This window comes from Lithobates pipiens, unplaced genomic scaffold (assembly GCF_037356315.1).
Source record: "Lithobates pipiens isolate NorthernLeopardFrog02 unplaced genomic scaffold, aLitPip1_a1.2 Scaffold_8, whole genome shotgun sequence".
NCBI classification, from domain to species: domain Eukaryota; kingdom Metazoa; phylum Chordata; class Amphibia; order Anura; family Ranidae; genus Lithobates; species Lithobates pipiens.
In genome coordinates this window covers 110,562,663-110,587,945 of record NW_027507903.1, presented here as the reverse complement: position 1 = coordinate 110,587,945, position 25,283 = coordinate 110,562,663, and the positions used below count along the sequence as shown (strand labels likewise).

The 25,283-nt window shown below is 44.1% G+C and overlaps 1 protein-coding gene across 1 annotated transcript in view; it reads right to left on the bottom strand.

Annotated features, from left to right (window-relative positions):
• Window positions 1-24,921, bottom strand: part of ICE2 (interactor of little elongation complex ELL subunit 2) — a 266,066-nt gene extending 241,145 nt beyond the window's left edge. The window contains exon 1 of the mRNA XM_077472932.1: window positions 24,803-24,921. Within this exon, the coding sequence (XP_077329058.1) occupies window positions 24,803-24,828 (26 nt within the window). The 5' untranslated portion in view covers window positions 24,829-24,921. The remainder of the gene's footprint in view (window positions 1-24,802) is intronic.
• Between the last annotated feature and the right edge of the window lie 362 nt (window positions 24,922-25,283).

Sequence of the window (25,283 nt, the reverse complement as noted above, 5' to 3'; positions counted from 1 at the left end):
GAGATATATACACACACACACACAGATTTTTTTTAAATTTTTTATTACATTTATTTTAATAAAATGCTTTTGGAGTAATAATCTATCTAAAAATAGTTTTCTAATAAAGACATTAATAATTTAGTTTATTCACTAGGAAATGGAGCTTAGTTATGTAGCATGAGGTTGTATATTCCTAGCATAAAGCTGTATATGCAGCAATATTTACATTTGGTAAACTCTTTCAATGAATCCAAGCTCTGCAACCTGAGAACATGCACTGCATTGATGCATTCACACAATTTCACAGTAACCATGAGATAAAAACAAAGTTTATATCCCCTTATTCCCCAATAAGATTCCCTTTATCACATTTTTTTGAAAATCTATGTACACTACAAGCTGTATGATTGAATATGTTCTGATATCGCTCTTTTACAAATCTGACAGCTTATTATTCTAAATAGGAAACTGTCAGAAACCATGAATCAGACTGAGACATAAGTACAGTTAATCCACACTTTATTAATAATAAAAAAAAATAAAAATAAAATAAAAAGTTAAAACATAGTCAGACAAGCCAAAACGTCAGGGAGCCAGAAATTAGCATAGTAGAACAGAAAGCAGGATCTGGATCCAGAAGGAATGTCAGCCAATCAAGTCTTTACTCTGGGCTGGATGTCTTAAGTAGGCAGGATTGACGAGCAGGATATCAACAGGCGAGTCACTGTGGAGAGATAGGAGCTGGCAATTAGCCGACTTAAAGAAGGAAGGACTGAACCCAGCCCTGACAGTACCCCCTCGGAGGACCACCAGGCTTGAGAGGAAAACATATGGAAATCATGGAGGAGAACAAGGACATGTACATCCGAGAATGAGACCCAAGAGCGTTCCTCCGGACTGTACCCTTTCCAATGCACCAGGTACTGTATACGCCCACGGAACCTACAGGAGTCAACAATGGACTGTACTTCAATACTCCTCATGCTTCTCAACCTGTACAGGGTAAGGACGAGGCACCAAGGTGGTAAATTGGTTGCAGACCAAAAGGTTTTAATAAAAGGAGACATGAAAAACATTTGAGATACGCATATTAGAAGGAAGGTCTAATGCGTAAGCCACGGGGTTATTCCTGTGAATACGGAAAGGCCCAATAAACCAAGGTGCGAACTTCAGAGAGGGAACACCAAGTCGGAGATAGCCAGATGACAGCCAGCCCTGTCCCCAACTTGGTAGGAAGGCGCAGGCAGGCGTCTGCGGTCAGCATGGAGTCTGTACCTATAATTAGCATGTCGCAAAGCCTCCTGGACTTGTGCCCAAGTGGAACAAAGACCACGGAGATGCTCCTCTAATGCAGGAATTGCTCCAAGGACTGATTGGCTTGTTTTGCAGACCCATTAGACTGCGGATGATACTCAGAGGAGAAAAAGGAGAAAGCAAGCTGAATTCCCAACTGTGCACAAAAGGCTCGCCAGAGGCGAGACACAAAATCAACTACCCCTGTCCGAGACAATCCCCTTAGGTAGCCCATGTAAGCGAAAGATCTCCCAAGCAAGAATGCAAGCCAGTTCCTCAGAAGTGGGCAACTTCTTAAGTGGAATACAATGGGACATTTTTGAGAATCGGTCAACCATCATACGGTTAACGGTGTTGCCCTGGGAGTTGGGTAACTCCACAATGAAATCCATAGACAGGTGGGTCCAGGGCCTTTCTCCATTGGGTATGGGTTGTAGGAGGCCCACTGGAAGGTGTCGTGGAGTCTTACTCTGAGCACACACAGAACAGGCAGCTGCGAAGGCGTTTGCATCAGCACATAAACTAGGCCACCAGAATTGTTGGGAAATGGCCCAAAAGAGTTGATTCTTCACAGGGTGGCAGTACGGAGACTCTCTGGGACAAAGCAGTGGTCACAAGGTTTCTCAGGAGGAGCATGGACCTGTCACCCAAAAGGAGTAGTGAGACTGGTGCAAACCGTAGCCAGAATACGATCAGGAGGAATCACAGGAACCGGAACAGACGCCATCTTAGAAGTGGAGGAAAATTGTCGGGACAAAGCGTCAGCCCTTACATTCTTAGTACCAGGTAAGAATTTGACAATGTAGTTGAAAATAGACAAGAAAAGAGCCCATCGCACCCTTCTGGGAGAGAGGCGTTTAACCTCAGACAAGAATGTGAGATTCCTATGGTCAGCAAGAATAAGAACTGGCACAGTGGTACCTTCAAGGAGATACAGTGCCTTGCGAAAGTATTCGGCCCCCTTGAACTTTTCAACCTTTTGCCACATTTCAGGCTTCAAAACATAGATATAAAATTTTTATTTTTTGTGAAGAATCACCAACAAGTGGGACACAATTGTGAAGTGGAACGAAATCTATTGGATTTTTATCTCTAGCCCTACTCAACTTAACACCCCGCAATTATACCCGCAATCAGCTATCCCTATTCGTTCAACTTACCACGGCGGCTAAACAAACGATAGCCAGAGCCTGGAAAACTCAGACGCCCCCGGTGGCGGAACTGAAAAACAGGGTTACACAGGCCATGATCCACTGCAAGATTGAAGCGAAACTCTTAGATCGTATGCCTCAATTTCATAAGGTCTGGCAGCCTTGGATGCAACACTTTTTGCCCCCTGATTTAGACCCCTATCTTTTGGAGCCCTGAAATACCCATTTGTTAGAAATCATCTCCAGCATGCGGCGGCCTGGGCCCGTGCGGGCTGATCGACCAGTCTCTCTCTTTCTCTTGCTCCTCACTTCTCTTTCCTTTCTTTCTTATTTCACTACTTTTACTCGTGTTCCTAATCTAACTGTTCTTTCCCTTCCTCTTTCCCATATTTGAAAACTTTGCTCACGCAGTACCAGTACTCCCCTGACCAATATATTTTTCGCTATTGGGAGTAACCTATCTCTCCAACCCCGGTGACACCGGAATGTTTGGGTTCCTGATTGTTTAGCTAAACAATTACTCTCCATCCTGATCTATGCGACATGTCCTTCTGTGCTCCTTGTAACTGCTATATTACGCATAAGTCGCAAGTTTCGTGATCGTTTGTTCTTTATCCATTGTTCTATCTGAATTCTGATTGTAACGTACTGTGTAATTTTTATGTCAATTGATAATAAAAATTTTGAAACAAAATCTATTGGATTTTTGAAACTTTTTTAACTAATAAAAAAATGAAAAGTGGGGCGTGCAAAATTATTCGGCCCCATTGCGTTAATACTTTGTAGAGCCACCTTTTGCTGCGATTACAGCTGCAAGTCGCTTGGGGTACGTCTCTATCAGTTTTGCACATCAAGAGACTGAAATTCTTGCCCATTCTTCCTTGCAAAACAGCTCGAGCTCAGTGAGGTTGGATGGAGAACATTTGTGAACAGCAGTTTTCAGCTCTTTCCACAGATTCTCGATTGGATTCAGGTCTGGACTTTGACTTGGCCATTCTAACACCTGGATACGTTTATTTGTGAACCATTCCTTTGTAGATTTTGCTGTATGCTTGGGATCATTGTCTTGTTGGAAGATAAATCTCCGTCCCAGTTTCAGGTCTTTTGCAGACTCCAACAGGTTTTCATCCAGAATGGTCCTGTATTTGGCTGCATCCATCTTCCCTTTAATTTTAACCATCTTCTCTGTCCCTGCTGAAGAAAAGCAGGCCCAAACCATGATGCTGCCATCACCATGTTTGACAGTGGGGATGGTGTGTTGAGGGTGATGAGCTGCGTTGCTTTTACGCCAAACATATTTTGCATTGTGGGCAAAAAGTTCGATTTTGGTTTCATCTGACCAGAGCACCTTCTTCCACATGTTTGGTGTGTCTCCCAGGTGGCTTGTGGCAAACTTTAGACGAGACTTTTTATGGATATCTTTGAGAAATGGCTTTCTTCTTGCCGCTCTTCCATAATGGCCAGATTTGTGCAGTGTACGACCGATTGTTGTCCTATGGACAGACTCTCCCACCTCAGCTGTAGTTCTCTGCAGTTCATTCAGAGTGATCATGGGCCTCTTGGCTGCATCTCTGATCAGTCTTCTCCTTGTCTGAGCTGAAAGTTTAGAGGGACGGCCAGGTCTTGGTAGATTTGCAGTGGTCTGATACTCCTTCCATTTCAAAATGATCGCTTGCACAGTGCTCCTTGGGATGTTTAAAGCTTGGGAAATCTTTTTGTATCCAAATCCGGCTTTAAACTTCTCCACAACAGTATTACGGACCTGCCTGGTGTGTTCCATGGTCTTCATGATGCTCTCTGCGCTTTCAACAGAACCCAGAGACTATCACAGAGCAGGTGCATTTATACAGAAACTTGATTACACACAGGTGGATTCTATTTATCACCATCAGTCATTTAGGACAACATTGGATCATTCAGAGATCCTCGCTGAACTTCTGGAGTGAGTTTGCTGCACTGAAAGTAAAGGGGCCGAATAATTTTGCACACACCAATTTTCAGTTTTTATTTGCTAAAAAAGTTTAAAATTATCCAATAGATTTCGTTCCACTTCACAATTGTGTCCCACTTGTTGGTGATTCTTCACAAAAAAAAAAAATTTTTTTTTATATCTTTATGTTTGAAGCCTGAAATGTGGCAAAAGGTTGAAAAGTTCAAGGGGGCCGAATACTTTCGCAAGGCACTGTATCTCCATTCTTTCATGGCTAACATGATCGCTAACAACTCTCTGTCACCAATCTCGTAATTGCATTTCGCCGGTGACAATTTCTTGGAAAAGTAGCCACAAGAATGCATAGCGCTCTCAAAAGGTAGGACGTTGAGACAGAAGAGTGCTAACTCCAGTATCAGAAGCATCAACCTCAAGGATAAAAAGGTAACATAGGATCAGGATGTGCCAAAACAGGAGCAGAAACAAAGGCAGCCTTGAGACTCTCAAAGGCCTTAATGGACTCCGGAGACCAACTCTGTGGGTTAACGTCCTTTCTAGTCATATCAGTCAGGGGCTCCACTGGAGACGAAAAGTTACAAATAAACTTCCGATAATAGTTGGCAAAGCCAAAAAAATGCTGCAGAAGACAAACCCACAGGTCGGGGCCACTGTAGGACTGCTGAAAGTTCCTCTGGGTCCATCAAAAAACCAGCAGTGGAAATGACATAACCTAGGAATTTAACCTGTTAAACATGGCATTCACACTTCTCTAATTTACAATAGAGCTTGTTCTCTCTTAGTTTCTGAAGCACAGGACAGACATCTATGTGGTGGCTCTCCAGGGACTTGGAAAATTTGAGGATATCGTCAAGATAAACCACCACACACAACTGCAACAAATCTCAGAGGACATCGTTAATAAATTCCTGGAAAACTGCCAGGGCGTTACAAAGGCCAAACGCCATGGCTGGAATTCAAAACCACTCACCATTACAAAGAACTCATGACACATGATCTCGATGCCGCAACCACCCCTCTGAATCTGCAAGAACAGCTTCTTTAGTACAAAAGCCATTCTCTCAGGAGTTCTTTGAGTTTTTAGTTTATTAATTGGTCGTATGGGTTTAATTACCAGTATACCTATTTCTCAGGTGTTGACACGCAAGCCTCCGCCCCCCCCCCCCTTCAACTCCCCTTCTCTGCTTCCCCCCCCCCCCCCTCTTCTCTCTTCCTTTTCTTCTCTACCTAAACTTTTTTCGTTGCATAGACAAACTGCACTCGCCCCTCCCACCTTTATTTTATGCACAGAGGTATGATCTTATTTTCCCAAATGGTAATGATCATGGAGCATAAAATGTAGTACCTATAAGATGCAGGTGGATGTATAGCTGGCCCTTAGAGGCCACTAATGTTCAGGTAACCAGTACTATTTTGTATGTACCACCGATTTATTTTCTGTTTACTGTCTGCTGTTTGTCTTGACTGTTTCAATAAACATTTATTAAAAAAACAAAACAAACAAAAAGGCCAAAACGGCATTATAAAAAGGTACTCATAATAGTTTGTTCTGGTATGAAGGCTGGGTTCACACTGCTGCGGTGAGGAGATCGGATGTGATTTGTGCCGCACTGCAGTGCAAATCACATCTGATCTCTGGGCGATGCGAGCTCAGCCATACAGATAGTATGGCTGAATTTGCATCACATCTGGCCCAAACTTGCACAGCACCCTTTTTTTTGGTCCGCAGCAGAATCGGATCGCATGGGTGTTCACACCATGCGATCCGATTCCTGTCCGAGTTTGCAGATCGCACTGTAATATGCGAACTGATCTGGGGGTGTCATTAACTTTTCACTGACACTCCCAGCAGTTCGCATAGGGCAGTGTGAACTGCCGCCGGGAGGCATGCGATGCAGGAACCCGCAGTAGATTCGCAGCGTTCCCGCATCGCAGCAGTGTGAACGCAGCCTTAAAAACAAAAAGTTTTCCGCTCATCTCCCTCTTTAATCCTCAAGAGATTGTATGCCCCTTTCAAATCAAGCATCATGAAAGCTGTTGCTCCCTTGAGGCAAATAACTCCGTAAGTAGATAGACATTATTAAATCGTGAAACGATTGAGACCCCTATAAGCAATACAAGGTCTCAGTTCACCACTCTTCTTCACAAAGAAGAAACCAGCACCAGCAGAAGACGAAGATTTGCGGATAAAACCTTGAGAAAGTGCATCTGCACCATACTCCTCCATGGCCTTATCCTCCAAGACCAGGTTGAAGGTCAATTGTACAATCATATGACCGGCATGGAGGCAAACTACCAGCTTGACCTTTGTCAAAGACATTGCAAAAAAAAAAAAAAAAAAAACACACACGCAGTACTCCTCCGTAGGGAGGATATTGAAGATGTTCACAGGACCTTGGCTACCTTCTGGAAGCATGTCTTACTGCATTGTGTCAAATGAGGAGTGGTGCCTTTGTAACCAAGGATAACCAATAACCAGCAGAAACATAGGTAAAGAAATAACTTGGAATTGGATTATCTCATGATGAAAAGCCCCTATGGCCATGGACAATGGAACAGTCTCATGAGTCACATGGGCAGGCTGTAGAGGTCTCCCATCAAGAGCCTCAATGGCAAGTGGAGTGTCATGCAGCTGCAGGAGAATTGAGAGCTTCGATACAAAGGCAGCATTAATGAACAGACCTGCAGCCCCAAAGTCAATTAGAGCCTGTATCTCTATGGACGACTCAGCTCAAGAAAGGGCAACTGAAAGCAGGGGCTTATCCTTCTGGATAACTGGGGACAAAATAATGCCACCTAAGGTCTGTCCCTGGCAGGACCTTAAGGTTCGGGCGTTCCCTGGACGGGTAGGACAAGACTTCAAAAAGTGACCTGTCTGGCCACAATCTCTCCCTCCTACTGAGGGTTCTCTCATCCGCAGAGACACGTGAAGCCCAAGTACATGGGTTCATTATCACAGACCACCTCGGTACCAGGAGGCATAGGAGGTGAGAGAGATGAGGGAGGCAAGGGTGGGACTGCAAAGCTGGGAGACAAAAATTTACAGGAGGCTTCCGCAAGCGCTCCTTAAAAAGGAAGTCTTTCTCAGAGTCTGGAGTCAATGAGTATGGCAAACATGATCAACTTCTCCAACTCAGTGGGTATATCTCTGGCTGCCATCTCATCCTCAATGGTATCCGAAAGACCTTGAGAAAAAGCAACCACAAGGGCCTCATTGTTCCATGCAACCTCTGCTGCCAGAGTAGGGAATGAAGCATTCAATGGCGTAGTTGGCAACCATTCTCTGATGGACATGAGGCACTTGACAGCAGAAGCGGAGCGCGCGGGAACACATCAAATACCCTTTTGAAAGAAGCCACAAACTCAGGGTAACTCAAGACAACAGGTTTTTGCGTCTCCCATAGAGGGAGAGGCTCTCTCAGAAAGCACAGTTATCATGAAACCTACTTTGCTTCTGTCCATGGGAAACAGCAGGGGCAGCATCTCAAAGTATACCTCACCCTGGTTGAGAAACCCTCTACATTGAACATGATCTCCCCCAAACCGCTGGGAAAGCAGAGCGGAACCAGACATACCTCTTATAGAGGTAATACATGAGGCGGGTGCCTGCACAGACTGGAGCAGCAGCAGGGACGGCCTGCAACACAGGTTTGTACCAAAGCAGCCACAGTGGGAAATTCCAGGTGAGCCGTGCAACTCAGGAGCGTTTGTAACGCCATGACAACCTGATCCATGCGGTGATCCTGCTCATCCAATCTGGAAAAAATATTACCAACAAGTGGATCTTCTGAATTCATGGCCTTTCGACTACTCTCAGAAACCATGAATTAGACTGAGACAGAAGTAAAGTAGAGTTAAATCACACTTATTTCGGAATAATAAAAGGAAAACAGAAATCTGGCCTGGACCTGGTGCTCTCTCCCGACGAATAATATCCTTCCCCTGTCGTGTAAAGCCGCGTACACACGTAGCCGTCTGTCCGACGTACTTAGTCTGGCGGACGTCCGCCAAACTGTCCGTCGGAATTTTCGAATGGACTACTTGCCCACACACGGCTCTTTTTCAGCAGACTAATACGGCGTACTAAGTCTGCCGTACTTTCGAAATGAACGGACTCGCCCACACACGCGGAGGAAAGTCCGCTCATTTCGAGCGCGTCTCCAGGTAGGCGGAGCCCGCGAAGGAGACGTCGCTGGCCCCGCCGCCTGGTATGGACTTAAAGGGGAACCCCCAAGTCCACAACAGACCCTTGTCCAAGCACGCTACCCGGCCGGCCAGGAAAGGGGGGCGAGCGAGCGCCCCCCATCCTGAGCCGTACCAGGCCGCGTGCCCTCAACATGGGGGGTGCCTTGGGGAAGGGGGGGCCGCGCGGCCCCCCCACCCCAAAGCACCTTGTCCCCATGTTGATGAGGACAAGGGCCTCTTCCCGACAACCCTGGCCGTTGGTTGTCGGGGTCTGCGGGCGGGGGGCTTATCGGAATCCGGGAGCCCCCTTTAATAAGGGGGCCCCCGGATACCGGCCCCCCCACCCTATGTGAATGAGTATGGGGTACAATGTACCCCTATCCATTCACCTGTAAAATAAAAGTACAAAAAAAAAAAACAAAAAAAAAAAAAAAAAAAAAAAAAAAAAAAAAAAACACACGAGATAAAATACTTTATTGCACAGCTCCGGGGCGTCTTCTCGCCGGACTCCTCCGCTATCTTCTTGTAGCTCTTGTGCTAGCGGAGGAGTCCGGCTTTCTTCCTCGCCGCCGGCCTCTTCTCCCGACTTCAGGGGTCTTGTCCCCCTCTTCGGTTCTTCTGCCGGGCCACCGCGCCTTTCTTATAGCTCTTTTACAGGCGGTGGCCCGGTCTTCTGTCGTCGCTGCCGCCTTCCGTTCTTCTCCTTCTTCTCCTGGAGATGTTGACTCGACGCTCTCTCCGGCCACAATGCCAGGGATGCGCTGCGCGGCCACTTATATAGGGACAAGGGGCGGTGTCACATGGATTTATGTCACATGTGTCACATGGGTTGGTGTCACATGGTGACCCCGCCCCTTACGATGTCACAGTCCCCATGTGACATCAACCCATGTGACCAACCCATGTGACATAAAGCCATGTGACACCGCCCCTTGTCCCTATATAAGTGGCCGCGCAGCGCATCCCTGGCATTGTGGCCGGAGAGAGCGTCGAGTCAACATCTCCAGGAGAAGGAGAAGAAGAACGGAAGGCGGCAGCGGCGACAGAAGACCTGTAAAAGAGCTATAAGAAGGCGCGGTGGCCCGGCAGAAGAACCGAAGAGGGGGACAAGACCCCCGAAGTCGGGAGAAGAGACCGGCGGCGAGGAAGAAAGCCGGACTCCTCCGCTAGCAAAAGAGCTACAAGAAGATAGCGGAGGAGTCCGGCGAGAAGACCCCCGAAGACGGAAGACCCCCGGAGCTGTGCAATAAAGTATTTTATCTCGTGTGTTGTGTTTTTTTTTGTACTTTTATTTTACAGGTGAATAGGTAGGGGTACATTGTACCCCATACTCATTCACATAGGGTGGGGGGCCGGTATCCGGGGGCCCCCTTATTAAAGGGGGCTCCCGGATTCCGATAAGCCCCCCGCCAGCAGACCCCGACAACCAACGGCCAGGGTTGTCGGGAAGAGGCACCCCCCATGTTGAGGGCACGCGGCCTGGTACGGCTCAGGAGGGGGGGCGCTCGCTCGCCCCCCTTTCCTGGCCGGCCGGGTAGCGTGCTCGGACAAGGGTCTGCTGTGGACTTGGGGGGGACCCCCACACCAATTTTTTTCGGAGTTGGGGTTCCCCTTTAAGTCCATACCAGGCGGCAGGGCCAGCGACGTCTCCTTCGCGGGCCCCGCCTACCTGGAGACCCGCTCGAAATGAGTGGACTTTTCTCCGGGCGGGAAAAGTCCGCTCATTTCAAAAGTACGGCGGACTGGCATACACACGGCCGGATTGTCTGCCGAAATGCGAATACGGCGTGCAGATTGTTGTGCAAACCGAAATTCTAAGTCCGCCGTACTGTCGGGTCAAAAAAGTATGCCGGAGGCTACACACGGGGGGATTGTTTGGCGGACTTGAGTTTGCTGGACTTTTCCACCGGATTGTTTGATCGTGTGTACGTGGCATAAGTGTAATCACTGACAGGGGAAGTTATGTCATCTCTCCTCGACTCGGTCTTTTTGTTCCAGACCGAGAGGAGAGAGCATGAAACAGTGAGTTGCACCAACACAACACTGACACGAGGTCACGTAGGCACACAAACCCCCCGATCACCCCCTGTCACTGTGTCACCCAGTACAGCAATCAGATTTTTTTTTTATCACTGTATTAGTGTCATTAGTGAGAAAAATCAGTGTTAGGGTAATTAGTCTTAGGCCTAGATAGGTCTAGGGACCCCCCACATAAAGGTTTAACCCCTTGATTATCCCCATCACCTTTGATCATAGTACAAGTGTCACAGGTGACGCAATTTAGTAAATTTTTTATAGCGTCAGGGCACGCGCCGTATTTTACACAATAAAATTTTAACCCCCCGATCACCCGGTGGGTGATACGAGTTTGTTTTTAGTGTCAGATAGGGTCTGCGTCGCCCCAGGCAGCGTCAGATTAGTGCCAGTCCCGCTAACACCCACGCACGATACACCTCCCTTAGAAGTAAAGTTTCTGAATGGATGGATATCTGATCAGATCTATACTAGCATCCTAAGCAGTTTAGGGTTCCCAAACAGTGTTAGCGGGTTCAGCCCAGATACCTGCTAGCACCTGCGTTTAGCCCCTCCGCCCAGCCCAGCATTGATTGATCACTGTCACTTACAAAACACATAACTGCAGCATTTGCAGAGTCAGGCTTGAGCCAATGCGATTGCTAACAGTTTTTTTGGTAGCATTTGAATAAGTCACTAACAGGAGCATTTTTAACTGCGAGTCTAGTGTACCAGTAAATTTAGAGCCCAAAATAGCAAATCAAAAAAAAGGTATACACTAGTGGAGATGCAGTAAAAAGGAGGAGGATGGAGTGCTGGTGGGAGCTGCTAGTGAGCAGTCATAAGATGGTTGATGAAAAATGGGGATGAGAAAAGGCTGGGGGGGAGGGTGGGTTTCATGTGGCAATTCGGAACCGTTTTCACAGTTCAGACTTATGTTAATAAGTTCTGGTGAATGTTGTGAGTGGCAGCCAGCTCCAGAGAGCAGAAGAGACTCTATAACATAGGAGAAAAGAGAGGTAGAGCAGCGCCGCTCTGAGAGTAGCATGTCTATTAAAACATGGCTTTATTTATCATTTAAAAGATGTGCACTCATTTGAGTAGATAAAAACAGGCATAATAGATTTCCGTGGCCGTCCTCAGCCATCATCCGGTGTGTCTCGCTGGGCTGTAGTAGGGGAATCAGACCCCGGTCGCTTCCGGTGGAGTCCGTCGCTCCGGGGTGTTTGTGTCCTACAATGAGCACGTCAGCAGGTGGAGAACGTCAGCCGCTTGAGATCGGGGGGGGGGAGTAGCTACATCGCTCGCGTTCGGAGCATGCGTGCTCCATCAGGCATTGGATGCAGCCATTGCCGGCCGTGTTTATATATGGAGTGAAGTGGAAGAGGGGAGGGGGCAATGTCAGGGGGAGGTAACTTTTGTCCAACCAGCGTTGAAGTCCAAATAAAGGCCAGGTTGAATGATCATTATTGGGAACAAAACATTAGTAATTTTGTGAAACCAAAAACAATAAGGAGGGGGGGGGGGGGGCAGGAGTATGTAAGTTCGGCATGGGATGAAGAGAAAAAAAAATGTTTTAGGTTAAAAAAAAAAAAAAAAAATTATGTTATAATTAAATAAAATTCAAATAGAAATTGGAATAAAAAGAGAAAGTAAAAGTATTAACAAAAAAATAAATAAAAAAATATATAGAATAAAAATAGGATTAAAAGTAAAAACAAAATAAAAAAATGGAACTGGAAGATACACAGTTATGCAGACACAAATGTATATGTACATACTGTATTTGCCGGCGTATAAGACGACCCCCTATTTTTCAAGTGAAAACATAGGTTTTGGGCAATACTCGCGGTATAAGACTACCCCACTTCTGAGGCAACACCATTTTAAAAAAAACATTAGATCGATTAAAAAATACAAAGCAAGAATGCCAACTACTCATCCGCCATGCTGTGTTAAGTCTTAAAGTAAATCAAACAATAATAACACAAACAAACAGAGATCTATTGAATGCCACAACTCTGGAAAGTAGAATTTTTCACTAACCAAACCTATACCACTTTTGGGTTACATTCTATGGGAATTGTCCACCAAAATGCATTTAATAACCCCCCTGTCATATGTCCCAGATTTACCTGTCCCTCTTGGGTGCCTGGGACCTCAAAGGCAAACAGCAGGATGTATAGTAGTAGGAGATCAGTGAATGGATTTACCCAGGGAAGTATGGTGAGCGGTGTATTATTTTAATGAATACAACGCCTGCTTGGATTGGCAGAGGCTGTAGCATCATCAGCCCTTGCCCCTCTCTCTCTCTCTCTCTCTCTCTCTAAGCCAATACGAGCAGGCTACTCTATGTAGCCTGCTCGGATTGGCAAAGGTTGTTACACCAAGCAGGCTTCTTCATTAATAGAATACAACGCTTGCCGGGATTGGCTCGACGGCGTATACTGTTTGTAGCTGAAGCCACATACAGTATTAGCAGACATTTGGGGGCTGACATCCATCGGGCAGCATTGTATACCTGTATACCCGGCGTATAAGACGACCCCCGATTTTTGGGCATTTTTTTAAAGTGTAAAAGGTAGTCTTATACGCCAGCAAATACAGTATATAGAAAGAGCAGGATGTAATATCGCTATAGAATGGAGCGGGGGGTAGTTTTGACTATGATATACTCACTGAATACTATGGGTGATATCAGATTAACTGTTAAGATTCCTGCAGAGAAATACATTTTTTGAAAAAGATTAAGTTTGATATTTTAGAAAAGGGAGGGTATTATTTTCATAGTACTTAAATTCTATGGGGCAGAAAAGAGGTAGGACAGTCCGAATGAAGTAGAAGTATTGGGGTAAAAACACATGCAGGTTTGGTGTGTGTGCGCGCATGTGTAGTATAGTTTAATGACTACTGAGGTGGTATAGAAAAGGTAGTCCTTCTTACATGTATACATATATTGGTACAAGGGAAAGGATAAGTCTTGTAGAATCTCGACTTAGACGGGGGGAGAGAGCCTGCTTGAGGTGTAATTTGTTAGCAGTAAAGTGGAGGGATTCATGGAATGTTTTCGTTCTGTCCTCGATTCACGCAGACACAGCAGTCCAAATTTCTACGGAGACGGGTGTTGTGGAGAAACCCCTGTGTCCATGAATACAACCTTAACATGGAAGAGGTGGACTTCAACGACCAGTTGTTGGCGCTGTACCTAGTTTCCCATAAGGCCAGACGCTGGTACAAAAAAAAGTGTCTGTATACTTATTGCAATTGGCTTTGCTGAACGCTCATGTGCTATACAGACGGACTGGATCCTTCCTTAAATTCCAGGAAGAGATCAGAGCCCTTCTGTTTCCAGATGGTGCTTATTAAAAACCCTAATCTGCAACATTCAGTTTACAGTTTTTTTTTTTTTTTATATATAAAAAAAAAAAAAAAAAAAAAAAAAAAAAAAAAAAACACACACACACACACACACACACACACACACACACTAAATAATAATATCCAAAAATAGTTATGGTTCTATTTTTTCTCCTCTCTCTATTGTTCTCGCTCTTATGTTAGCTCACTATTGTTCTATATCTATCGTTCTCTCAATTTTAACTATGTTTTATTGAATTTGCTTTGCATGCATGGTATGCTATACTGTAATGTTTGTTTTGTTGTTAACCATCATTTGCATAGCAGGTATGCCATTCAGCTGCAGCACGGGTTTGTTTAACTTGACAGCAACAGCATATCCTCGCACAATACATAAAGCCATGACTCCAGCGCTGTCGGAGGCGATTTCGTCACCAGTTAAAAGAAAAATAAATAAAATAAAAAAAAGGGGGGGGGGGAAGCATATAGGGCAGCAGGGGTGGAGGAGCAATTTGCTCCTAGCATTAGGGCGGATTCCCCCCATGCTTTGAGAGAGATATATATATATATATATTTTTTTTTTTTTATTTTAGGCACAGGTTGCAATGTTTTATTTTTACTATGTTTTATTGTATTTGCTTTGCAAGTATGGCAAGTCTTACAGTTATACTGTAATGTTACTTTGTTTTATTGTTAACCATCATTTGCTTAGCAGGTATGCCATTCAGCTGCAGCAGGTTTATTTATCTTAACAGCAACAGCGTTTGCTCCCGCAATACATAAAGCCGTGACTCCAGCTCTGTCGGAGGCGATTTCACCACCACAGTTAAAAAAATAAAAAAGGGTGCATGTATGCCCATCATTAGAAGTGGGTGGATGAAGGGCAGTATTCTAAATGGTGGGCATACCCACTGATCAGTCTCTTTTTCGTTCAGCCCACAGGCTGCATGATAAAAAAAAAAAAAAAAAAAGAAGAAGATTACAATATATGCCCAACAAGGACCAGCAACGTACTGATGTTGCTGGACTTTGAGTGGTTATACCAGAATGATGCCTGCAGGTTTACTTTAGGTGTCATCTTGGTATCATTTTCAGCCAGCGGTCGGCTTTCATATAAAAGCAATCCTAGTGGCTAATTAGCCTCTAGACTGCTTTGATGAGCAGTGGGAGGCAACGTCGTCCCCCGCCCACCCCCCCCCCCCACCTCAACGTCTTCCATGGTTTTCTTGGGCTCTCCTGTCCAGGGAACCCGAGAATGCAGCCGGTGGTTAAGCCAGCAGACCATAGAGTTGATCAGAGACCAGAACGGCTCCAATCATCTCTATGGCCTAAGAAACTGAAAGCTACAAGCATTACCTAGTGCTGGCATAGGGGATATTTACATTCCCCGAGATAAGAAAAAAAAAAAAAAAAAACACAGAAAACTTTTTCATGTAAACAAATAGTGAGAAAGGGCTTTGTCTTCAAGTGGTTAGAAGAGTGGGTGATGTGTGACATAAGCTTCTAAATGTTGTGCATAAAACGCCAGGACAGTTCAAAACCCCCCCAAATGACCCCTTTTTGAAAAGTAGACAATCCAAAGTATTTGCTGAGAGGCATGTTGAGTCCATGGAATATTTTATCACAAGTTTCGGGAAAATTACACTTTTTATTTATTTATTTAAGTTTTTTGCACAAAGTTGTCATTAAATGATATATTGTTCAAACACGACATGGTTAAACGTGAAATTACACCCCAAAACGCAGTTTGCTGCTACTCGGATACCCGTACTCGGGATACCTCATGTGTGAGACTTTTTGGGAGCTTAGCCACGTACAGGACCCCGAAAACCAATCACTGCCTTCAGGATTTCGAAGGGTGTAAATTTTTGATTAGAGGTCGGCCGATATGGGTTTTTCTCTGGCCGATGCCGATATTTAGAAATCATGGCGGCCGATGGCCGATATATGATGCCGATATGTTAGGCCTTTTTTTAATTTTTTTCCCTTTTTTATTTTTTTTTTAATCCCCTTGATCTCATAAAATAACACACCTTTCTCACTGGGGCGTTTTTCAGGCGCTTTGGGCTGAAAATAGCGCCTGCAAAATGGCTCCCCTGCAGTCTGTGTGAAAGACAGAGTGCTTTCACACGGAGGCGATGCGCTGGCAGGATCTTAAAAAAAAGTCCTGCAAGCAGCACGTTTGGAGTGGTGTATACCGCTCCTCCACCACTCCTGCCCATTGATATGAATGGGCACCACTGCCGAAGTGCATGCAATGCGATTTGGCAGCGGTGCTTCACGGGCGCATTTAACCTCTTCCTCGGCCGCTAGCTGGGTTTTATGTGCCCCACTAGCAGCCAAATAGCACCGCTAAAATGATGGTAAAGAGCCGCTAAAACTTGCAGCTTTTTACCATCAACGCCTGCCCGCTCCAGTGTGAAAGCAGCCTTCATAAGTGATACAGAAATTTTCTTACATTTAAACATTTATTAAACAAAACAAACCTCCAATCAGTTTACTTGTATGTATGATTTAGATTAAAAAAATAAAAAAAAATAAAAACTATATATTAAATAAAAACAGGTAGTCAAAACTTTTGGACGAAAAAAAAAAAATGGGCTAACTTTACTGTTTTTAAATTTTTTTTCTTTTAAATAGTGTATTTTTTTTCCCCAAAAAATGCATTTGAAAGACCTCTGTGCAAATGCCGTGTGACATACAATATTGCAACAACCGCTATTTTATTCCCTAGGATCTCTGCTTTATATAAAACTTTTGGGGGTTCTGAGTGATTTTCTGGCAGAAAATACAGGATTTTTACTTGTAAGCAACAAGTGTCAGAAAAGATTTAGTCTTTAAATGGTTAAACTGAGAACTTTTACACACAGAGATGACTTCATTCATTCAAGTGTAAACATTGTATGGTTTTGTTCTTTTCTTGGCAGGCTGCCTAGAGAGGAGGAAAGGCGTTTCTATGACGACTCAGCAACTTACACTGACTTCTATTACAGAAGTCATTTCTAAGTCACGCTGTAGTTTTAAATCGGTCTTTTTATCAGCACAATCGGCCGATTAATTAAAAAAATGCAAATATCGGCCGATATATATGTCGACCTCTATTTTTGATTTTACTCCTCACTACCTATCACAGCTTTGAAGTTTAAAATGCCAAGAAAGCACAAAACCCCCCAAAATGACCCCATTTTGGAAAGTAGACACCCCAACGTATTTGCCAAGAAGCATGGTGAGTATTTTACAGATCTCATTTATTTTTGAAAATGTATTTGTTGTATGTGTGTATTTTTTTCAATTTTTTCAATTTTCAAAACTTTGTGACAAAAAGTGAGATCTGCAAAACACTCAACATGCCTCTCAGGAGAGAGCTTGGGGTGTCTACATTCCAAAATTGGGTCATTTGGGATGTTTTGTGCTAATTGGGCATTTCATGGCCTCCAAAACTGTGATAGGCAGTGAAATCAAAAAACGTACGCCCTTAGAGAGCCTGAAGGTGTTGATTGGTTTTTGGGGTTCTGTACACGGCTAGGCTCCCAACAAGTCTCACACGTGGTATCCCGTACTCAGGAGAAGCAGCAGAATGTATTTTGGGGTGTCATTTAATATATGCCCATGGCATGTTTGAGCAATAGGTCATTTAGTGACAACTTTGTGTAATTTTTTATTTTATTTTTTTGTCCCAAGTGATTGAAAAATGACAAAAATAAATAAATAATAATTTACACAAAGTTGTCACTAAATGATCTATTGCACAAACATGCCATGGGCATATGTTAAATGACACCCCAAAATACATTCTGCTGCTTTTCCTGAGTTCAATGGGCTCAACATGCCTCTCAGCAATTTCCTCGTATGTCTATACTGCCCTGACATTTTAGCACCTCAAGAAATGATCTAGGCAGCCATAAAACTAAAAGCTGTGTAAATTCCAGAAAATGTACCCTAGTTTGTAGACGTTATAACTTTTGTGCAAATAAATATACACTTATTGACTTTTTTTTTTTTTTTTTTTTTTTTACCAAAGACATGTGGCTGAATACATTTTGGCCTAAATGTATGACTAAAATCGAGTAAATAAAAAAATTATAACAAAAAAGTAGAAAATATATAATTATAAATCGCAGAGGCAAACACCATCAAAAGAAAGCTCTATTTGTGGGAAAAAAGGACGCAAATTTTTACCAGTTAAAACAACACCGTGCCAAATTGGCACAAAGTGGTTAAAAATTATGATTTAAAATCAAGTAGATTTAAAGCAAGCCTTTTTACTAGCGATTTAAATTCAACTTGATTTAAATCAAATCCACCCCGCCAGTGACGAAAATAAATAAATCATGCTGCTGCTAATACAAAACATCTTAGGCCTGTTTCCGACCTATGCGTTTTTTGCAGAAACGCACTACGGTTCACTTAACATGGTTTCCTATGAGACACGTTCACATCTATGCTTTTTTTCAGCCATTGCATATTTGGAAAGCCTCAAAAGGACTTTTTTTTCACGCAAACCAATGCCATTTTTGGTTCAATAGACTTCAATGGAGACGCTGCAGAAAAGAATGTAGTGCGTTTTTTTTTTTTTTTTTTACCAAAGACATGTGGCTGAATACATTTTGGCCTAAATGTATGACTAAAATCGAGTAAATAAAAAAATTATAACAAAAAAGTAGAAAATATATAATTATAAATCGCAGAGGCAAACACCATCAAAAGAAAGCTCTATTTGTGGGAAAAAAGGACGCAAATTTTTACCAGTTAAAACAACACCGTGCCAAATTGGCACAAAGTGGTTAAAAATTATGATTTAAAATCAAGTAGATTTAAAGCAAGCCTTTTTACTAGCGATTTAAATTCAACTTGATTTAAATCAAATCCACCCCGCCAGTGACGAAAATAAATAAATCATGCTGCTGCTAATACAAAACATCTTAGGCCTGTTTCCGACCTATGCGTTTTTTGCAGAAACGCACTACGGTTCACTTAACATGGTTTCCTATGAGACACGTTCACATCTATGCTTTTTTTCAGCCATTGCATATTTGGAAAGCCTCAAAAGGACTTTTTTTTCACGCAAACCAATGCCATTTTTGGTTCAATAGACTTCAATGGAGACGCTGCAGAAAAGAATGTAGTGCGTTTTTGCAACAATTTGCATTTTAATCTGCCCAACAAGTTGGCCAAAAAAAAAAAAAATTGTGTGCGCAAAAAATGCAAATGAACAGCAAAAAGCAGTGCAGAAACAGATCAAAAGCAAATTGCATAGGTGTGAACCGAGCCTTATGCTGCCAATACACTAATAATTTTCCGATGAGACTATGCATACGAAAAATCTTTGTACATTCGCCAAATGAAAAGCTGAGTTAGACTTACCGGTACTTACCTAGGGCTCCCCCTAACAGGACAGGAAACACGTTAACCCCCACCAGATGAAAGGGTGGTCCTCCAGGCCCCATGTCAGTATTCAAGAACCGTAGGACGTCCCTGTAAACCATATGCATAATACACATAACTTCAAGACAAAACCGGGTGGAAATCAGGCTGTCGTGGAAGACTTTCAGAAAAGTAGTCTAACTCAGCTTTTCTCTAAGTGTCTTCCAGGACAGTCCATGAGATGATGAGCCAGAACTTACCAGTCTAGGGAGGGACAACTGCCTGAAGGGCCTTACAACCAAATGCCTGCTCCTGAGTAGATAGGAGATCCAGGCGATAATGTTTAATCAAGGTAAAAAAAACTGGACCAGGTGGCAGTCCTGCAAATTTGTTCCGTTGAGGCTCCACCCCTCTCAGCCCAAGACACAGAAAAGGCTCTTGTTGAGTGCACAGTGACAAGGCAGAGGAACCTCCCTAATTTTGTAAGTTTCAGAAAAAGCTTGCTTTATCCATCTAGTCAAGTTGGCTTTAGATGCACTCTTTCCCTTGTGTGCTCCTGAAAAAGAGGACAAACAAGGTGTCTGTTTTTCTAAAGGTCTTGGTGACCTCAAGGTAGACGAGAAGAATTCTTTGCACATCTAAAAAAAAAAACTAAATTTTCTTTCTTGGTTGCCCTTTGGTGAACTACAAAAGCTTGGCAGTACAATGTCCTGGGATCTGTGGAATGTACTGACCACTTTAGGCAGAAATCCTGGATCAGTTTTCAAAACAACTCGATCCTCAAATTGTGAGGAAAGGCTCCCTCACTGATAGGGTCTGTAACTCACTTACCCTATGAGCTGAGGTAATTGCCACAAGAAAAAGTGTTTTTAAAAGATAAGTAACTTAACTGAAATATCCTCTAGGGGCTCTAAAGGGAATCCTACCAGAGTTTGAATCACCGGGGACAGGTCCCAGGTTGGACAACTTCTAACCACTACTGGCCTGGACCTAGAAAATTGATTTAAAGAATCTAGCTATAGGGGGATTTTCTAAGAGAGGAAAATTGAGAAAAAACACCGATAGCTGCCGTCTGTACCTTTAAGGTACTAATTGAAAGGTGCAGATACAAATACTTTAAGGTACTCTAGGTACTTTAAGGTGCAAATTGACCTTTGTCGACACCCTCTTAAAAAAAAAAAAAAAAAAAAAAAAACTCCAAAATTGAAGGATCAGAAAACTCCAAAATGCAGAAAACTCAGTGGAGAATCTGAGACCAGAGTCCAACAGGGAAAACCATGGCCCCTTGGGCCAGAAAGGGGCTATTAGGATAAGATCTGTTTCTTCTAGAAGAAGGACTTCCGGAATTAACCTGATCGGTGGTAAGGCGTAACAGAGGCCGACTGGCCACAGATTCGCAAGAGCATCAATCCTCAATGATCGATCCGCTGGATTCAGAGAAAATAACTTCTCTGTCTTGGGATTGTTCTGATCTGTGTACAGGTCCACTTCAGGACAACCACATCTGTTGGTGAGAAACGCAAAGTTTTCGGGATGAAGGGACCAATTGTCTCAACATACCCGGTAGCAGCAGAGATAACCTGCCAGACAGTTTTGTGTCCCCTTCAGATGAACTGCTCTAATTGAGGCTAGATTCCCTTCTGCCCATGATAAAATCTCCTGGGCGATAGATGGAAGTATTCGATTCCTCGCCCCTCCCCGTTTGTTGAGGTACGCAACTGTAGTGATATTGTCGGATAGAATCCGGAGATTATGACCCCTGATTTCCATCTGAAATGCTTGCAAGGCTCTCTGAACTGCTATAAGTCCTCTCTGATTCGATTACGCTCTTGCTTCCCTTGAGGGCCATTCTCCCCGTGCCATTGTGTTGCTAAAGTGAGCGCCCCATCCCCAGGCACTCCCATCCGTCCTGGTGCAAGTCCTGGTGACGGTCCTATTTTCTACTCCCTTGATCTTCAACGAGCTAGCGCTGTCTGTGCGAATGTCCCCCGTTGCGGATGGAAGGCCGACTGCTGTGGAGGAACGAGGCGTGGAACGCAAGGCAAGGATGGCAGCAATGGATGCATTTTGTGAGCATGCACGCTGCAACATTCAACCGACTTCAATGAGGGAACCATTCGTGATCCACCATATCATATATTACAATTCTGTCTGAAAATCAGAAAAACAGTCGGCAAAACAGTCTTTAAATTTTTATTTTTTTCCCCCTCTAAATAAAAAATTTGATCCAAGTCTGATAATATTTACTAAATTCAGTCTCTAATAGTATATCTCTTCTGTCTTATTCTCAGAGTGGATTACAGATTTTGCTCACTAACCATATAGTTGGTTATTTATATTTATTGCCTTTATTTTATACTTTACATATAAACTAAAATTATATACCACTTTAAGGTTAGTACTGATTAATCGAAACAACAAATCGACCAACTAATCGATTAAAAAAAGGATCGTTAGTTGCACAGCCCCTCTGACATTCACTTTAACAAAACATTACCACAGCCTTCGGGAAAGGTAGCTATCTTCACCCCAAAGGGTGAGGCAGAACCCCTCATAGGATGGATATCACGTGGGGGGAGAATTAGGTCAGGTAGGCACTCTCTTCTAACTCTTTGGACTGTAATTATCCAAAATGCAAAGCCCCCACCCCCCAAAAGTATATGTATGTATGAGAGATAGAGATATAGATATAGATATAGATATAGAGAGAGAGAGAGAGAGATTATTTTTTTCCCTGCAGTAGAGCTGCACGATTAATCGTGTGAGGGGAAAATAAAATAAAAAAATCACAACACATACAGCGAGGCCATTGTTGCACATTCCACTGTTAACTCCTAGTGTGCTGGAAGGTGCAAACAGGAATGCCAAGGAACTGTCAGCACCAGTGACTGGCGTGCCGTGCATTGTGGGGGAGTTAGTGAAGTGATGGCTGCATTTAATGGGAGGTTCAGTATTTTTCAGTTTGTTTGCGCCCCCCCCCCCCCCCCCGCAAAAATTTGGAGCACCAGCTGACAGAGACAGCGCAGGGGACTTCACATGGCTGTTTGTCAGCTGTGGATTGTAATCCCTCCTGATTTCCAACAGCCATGTGTGTGAATGTCTGTAGCCTTTAGTACACCGGATTAGTGCACTTTTTAAGGGAGTGAGGTTATTTTTAATTCAAAGTGGAGTTCCAGTAAATTTTTTGTTTATTAAAAGTCAGCAGCTACCAAAAAACAAAAAACAAAAACAAAGAAGAGGTCTTCTGACTTTTAATAAAAAAGACACTTACCTGTCCCACAATTCAGCGACGTGGCCACCCAAACCCTCCATTCTCTCCCCCACCTGTCCACGGTGCTGGCAATACTACTGTGGGCATCCAGCTGTAACAGCTTGCAGCTTCAAAGCCGGGTGCGCATGTCTCACTGTGCTGTCCTGCATAGCCGGGCAATCTTTTGGGAACTGTGATTCGTCCCAGAAGATTGCAGGGTGGCCACCTAGACGGCCCAAGCAGAAGTGGGAGCTCGTCGGTAAGTGTAATGCATCGCAGAATTGAATAGAATCGTTGACCAGATAATCGTAATCGAATCGCGAGACCAGTGAAGATGCACACCCCGAGTAAATATCTCCTAAAACGTGTGCCGTTTAAGAGATATTTATTTTGCAGTGCACCGATGATGTCATCGGTGCATGCACTGTGAAGAAACGGCCCTCCATGCCATTTCTTCACTTTTTCGTCATGTGGCTCCAGCCAATCACAGACCTGCCGTCTGCAGCCCTGGGAGGAAGAGGGGGAGAAGATGGATGTGGCCACCAGTGGGGACATCGTGGATATCGTTTGCAGGTAAGCGTCACATAATGGGCTAGTATGTGATGCATACTAGCCCATTATGCTTTTACTTTGCAGGGGGGGGAAAAGAAAAAGTAAAACCCCATCAGGCAGAATATATATTTTTTTTATATATCTTTATCCATTCTATGGATTAAGATAAAAGAAAATGTGCAGCAGCCCCTGTAATTGCTTACCTGAGACCCATCCCTTTCCAGCAATGTCCACGAGTGTCTTAGCTGTCCAGGACTCTGCTCTTGATTGGCTAAGACACAGCAGTGGCGCCATTGGCTCTTGCAGCTGTCAAAGTCAGTTAGACAATCAGAAGAGAGTGGGTGGGGCTCTGTGTCTGAATGGACACCCAGAGCTGTATCTTGGCTTGGGTGCCCCCATAGCACGCTGCTTGCTGTGGAGGCACTCAACAGGAGGAAGGGGCAATTTTCAGCGAAGAGGGACCCAAGAAGATGAAGAACTGGGCTGCTCTGTGCAAAAGGGGAAGTACAAGAGGTTTTTTTAAAACAAGGACTTTACAATCACTTTAAAAAGACTTTTTCTGACACTTGTTGCTTACATGTTTAAATCTTCAATGAAGTAAATAAAATCAAAACAAACAGTAAAGTTATCCCATTTTTTGGTATCGTAGTGGATCGCTGCTTTGACTTTCCAATTTTAACTTTCTAAAAACTGAGTCAGCAATTTGCTTAAAGACATCCCATCATCGGAAAAACATAGAAGCTGCCACTGCCAACCTCCTTCTGAAAATGCTAGCTGCCTGACTGCCATATTGACACTCTGACGTCAACACTGACCAGAACAACAGCCAGGCAACTAACACATACAGGCCAATAATAACGTCAGGGTTCATATAGCTCTCATGGCCAATGATTCAGTTGTGTAAAAGGGAGGAATAAAAATCTGATACAACGTATAAAATGCATACCTATTTTGTGGGGAATGCGGGAAGTACTGATTTTTACCATTACCCGCTCCCCCGCACTGCAATCCTCCCCTAGGCAAGGATGATGCTGCTTGCCCCACCCCCCTCCCACAGCCTCCTGGACCAATCACAGAGCGTCACACTGGTGTGCACATTTCCAGTGGGGAGGCGGCTGTGGTTCCTCAGAAAGCCATAGACACCTCCCATATCCAAGATGGCCCCCACCACAGTAAGGAAGCACCAGACTCCAGGCACTGCTAGCTACCAGGGGTCTGTGTACAGCTACATCTGTAAAAAATATTTTTTTTAAAAAGTCCTTTTATATAAGTTACATAGCTGTAGGCGATGTTGGTACCCCCTGAAGCCTGTTTGAAAAAGTCCTAATAGCAGCTTCAGCCCCCACCCTCCATAGAGCTGCATGACACTTACCCCTCAGCATTACAGGAGCTGAGGGGCCACTCTGCAAATCCCCCTGGTTATCAGTGGAAGGTCAGGGCTCCAGTACTTGGAGATAGAAAGGCAGCCTGACCAGGGTAGTATGAATGGGGCAGGTTACAGGTGAGTGTAGGAAGTCATACAGAGCTCTGTACCGCCTCTACTGGTCATGCTGGAAGGTGTCAGAGTACAGCTCTGTGCAGACACACGTCATAATAAAGCTCTATCAATGTGCAGGCTTGTCCTCCTGTCTGCTTTGTATTCCTTACTATACCCGGGCCAATATGAGCCCCACTCCCGCCACAGGGACCACAAATGCCCACACTTACCACTTCAACTCTCCAGCCGCCTCCATCACTGCTTCCAATGTGCGGCTCCCACATTTACCTCATCATAGCGCGCCAACCACAGACAGCTCACATATCGTTTACTTCCCGGTCTACAGCTGAAGAGCTACAGCGACATCTAGAGCACAAATCGCTAACTGCACATGTGGTGTACGCTATTCTGGATAAAGCTACAGTGTTAACTCCCGAAGTGTCCATCACTTAGCACCCCCGATTAGACAATAAAGGCAAATGAATAACTCTTTAATACAAGTAGGCCAATCACATCCACATTTCATGTAAACGAAGATAGAACGTACCACCTTATATCAGGTGTCCCCATCAAAGTCCCCTTATATCAGGTGTCCCCATCAGAGTCTCCCTATATTAGGTGTCCCCATCAGAGTCCCCTTATATCAGGTGTCCCCATCAGAGCCCCCCTTATATCAAGTGTCCCGTCAGAGTCCCCTTATATCAGGTGTCC